Genomic DNA, 2,055 nt, shown 5'->3' on the forward strand with positions numbered 1-2,055 from the left:
TTCTGTTCAGGAACAAGACATTAAAACTCCCCATCTGTTCTGGTGTAGGGCACCTAAGCACAGTTCCTCTCTCACATATCTAAGGAAAGTAACTGTAGAGATTCATCCAATCAACCAATCAGAATAATGATGGGAAAAAGCTAAATTTCTGTGGGTTTCAGAACAGCCACCATTGAGGTATGTATGCCTTTGGGTGCGAAAGCATGAGCAATGCAGAAATTTTTAGAGTCTTCATTTTAGTCGGACCAGGCTCTGCCTCAGAGCTGCTTTAACATCTTTATTCTTTAAACTGTAAATCAATGGGTTTAGTAGAGGGACGGCGGCTGTATTAAACAGAGCAAAGAGTTTTGTTGAATCGTTCAGGTCTGGGGACATATACTGGCTAAATAGAGTTGTGTAGAGCAAAAGAACAACAGTGAGGTGCGAGGAACATGTGTAGAAGGCTTTACGCTTCCCTGTGGTGGAGCGAATCTTCATTATGTTACGAATGATAAAAATGTAGGAAATAAAGGTTAAAAAGAATGGGGTACAGCCTATAAGAACTAAGCACTCCATAAAAAAGAAGATGCGTAGTAATGAGATGTCGTTACAAGACAGTTTCATCAATGGAAGGATGTCACAGAAGAAGTGGTTGATGACTCTGGATGAGTAGCATGTGAAAGTATAGAATACCCCAAGAGGTGGCATGATCTGCAAGAATCCCCAAATCCAGCAAGCACCATTCAGAAGAACACATGTCCTCTTATTCATGATATTGTAATAAAGGAGTGGTCTACAGATGGCAACATAGCGATCATAACCCATAGCCGTCAATATTAACAACTCTTGACCGGTTAGAGATCCAAACATGTACATCTGAGCCATGCATGAACCATAGCCAATAGACTTGTCTTTAGTGATGAAACTTAGAAGGACATTATGTTGAGTGATGGTGGAACATAACATATCCACCACAGACAAGTTACCTAGAAAAATGTACATAGGAGTGTGGAGATGATGATCAAAGCAGACCAGCGAGAGGAAGGTCAAGTTTCCTGCGATAGTGGTGAGATAAATGAAGAGGACCAGGCAGAAGATGATAATCTGAAACTGTGGATCATCCGTGATTCCTCGTATGATAAAGAATGTGGTCTCATTACTTGGCATATTTGTCATGAGACTGTGTTTCCTGGAAATGGACCTTATCATACACATACATAAATTAGGAAAGTTCTTATCAGACCATGGTGGCAGCCTGGAGGTTCTTACAGTAGATATGGAACTCATAGATCCATTTCCTGTGGCAGTATTACTGCACCCCTGTACATAGGCAGAGGACTATAAAGACGTGACTAGTCAAGCTTAGAGTGGAGAAGTGACTGCAAAGACCAACAAACTCAAAACCCCATATATTTTCTGAGAAGAACTGGAACACTATCTGAGAGTTGAATTTTTTGCCCAACTGTGTTTAACCTCTTTTGGCTTAATGGAAACCAATTTTAACCACCACGCTCCAAAATTGTCCCCAAATCCTTCCCTGAATAGGGGAGGCTCTTACCGTGCAAAGGGGAACCCAACTGTATATCAATGCCTATGGCTTTGCAATGGGGTGTCATTCACAAAGCCTTGATCATATAGAGTATATTGCGAGTATATTAGAGTATATACACTTTCTCTTCTTACCTGGTCAGGTTGACCCAATGAATTCAGGAGTTTGTATCTAATCAACCTTACCTCCACTGTTCACTATGTATTTAGTATACACCAAAGTAATGATAAGAGTAAAGTATAATTATAGGATGTAATATTAACTATTAATGCAACCAATGAAGAGTTAAGAACTTTCAGAGTAATAGGTGTCTACGTTCCATGATATAAAACTTATTATAGACGCTGTAATAACCACAGAACTATAGAACTATACAGCACATAGTTCTATGGGTGTAAACAAATTCATTAGGAGATAGAATAACACTAAACTAATGTTCTTACAAGTAAGAATCAATCTAGCAGAACAGGGTAATGTGGTGATAGCCAGATGTGATGTGCTCTTTTTGTATAGAGCATATAGAGCTT

General features: G+C 39.4%; 1 protein-coding gene across 1 annotated transcript; it reads right to left on the minus strand.

The window, feature by feature from the left end:
• Nucleotides 1–231: 231 nt before the first annotated feature.
• Nucleotides 232–1,146, minus strand: LOC138766559 (olfactory receptor 6C74-like). The gene has a single exon (XM_069944149.1). The coding sequence runs from the start codon at nucleotides 1,144–1,146 to the stop codon at nucleotides 232–234; it is 915 nt and encodes a 304-aa protein (XP_069800250.1).
• Nucleotides 1,147–2,055: the final 909 nt, after the last annotated feature.

Source organism: Dendropsophus ebraccatus, chromosome 10 (assembly GCF_027789765.1).
Source record: "Dendropsophus ebraccatus isolate aDenEbr1 chromosome 10, aDenEbr1.pat, whole genome shotgun sequence".
Lineage (NCBI taxonomy): Eukaryota > Metazoa > Chordata > Amphibia > Anura > Hylidae > Dendropsophus > Dendropsophus ebraccatus.

What these genes read in the sequence shown, in the direction of transcription:
- LOC138766559 (XM_069944149.1), bottom strand. Translation starts at nt 1,146, where the DNA reads ATGCCAAGTAATGAGACCACATTCTTTATCATACGAGGAATCACGGAT.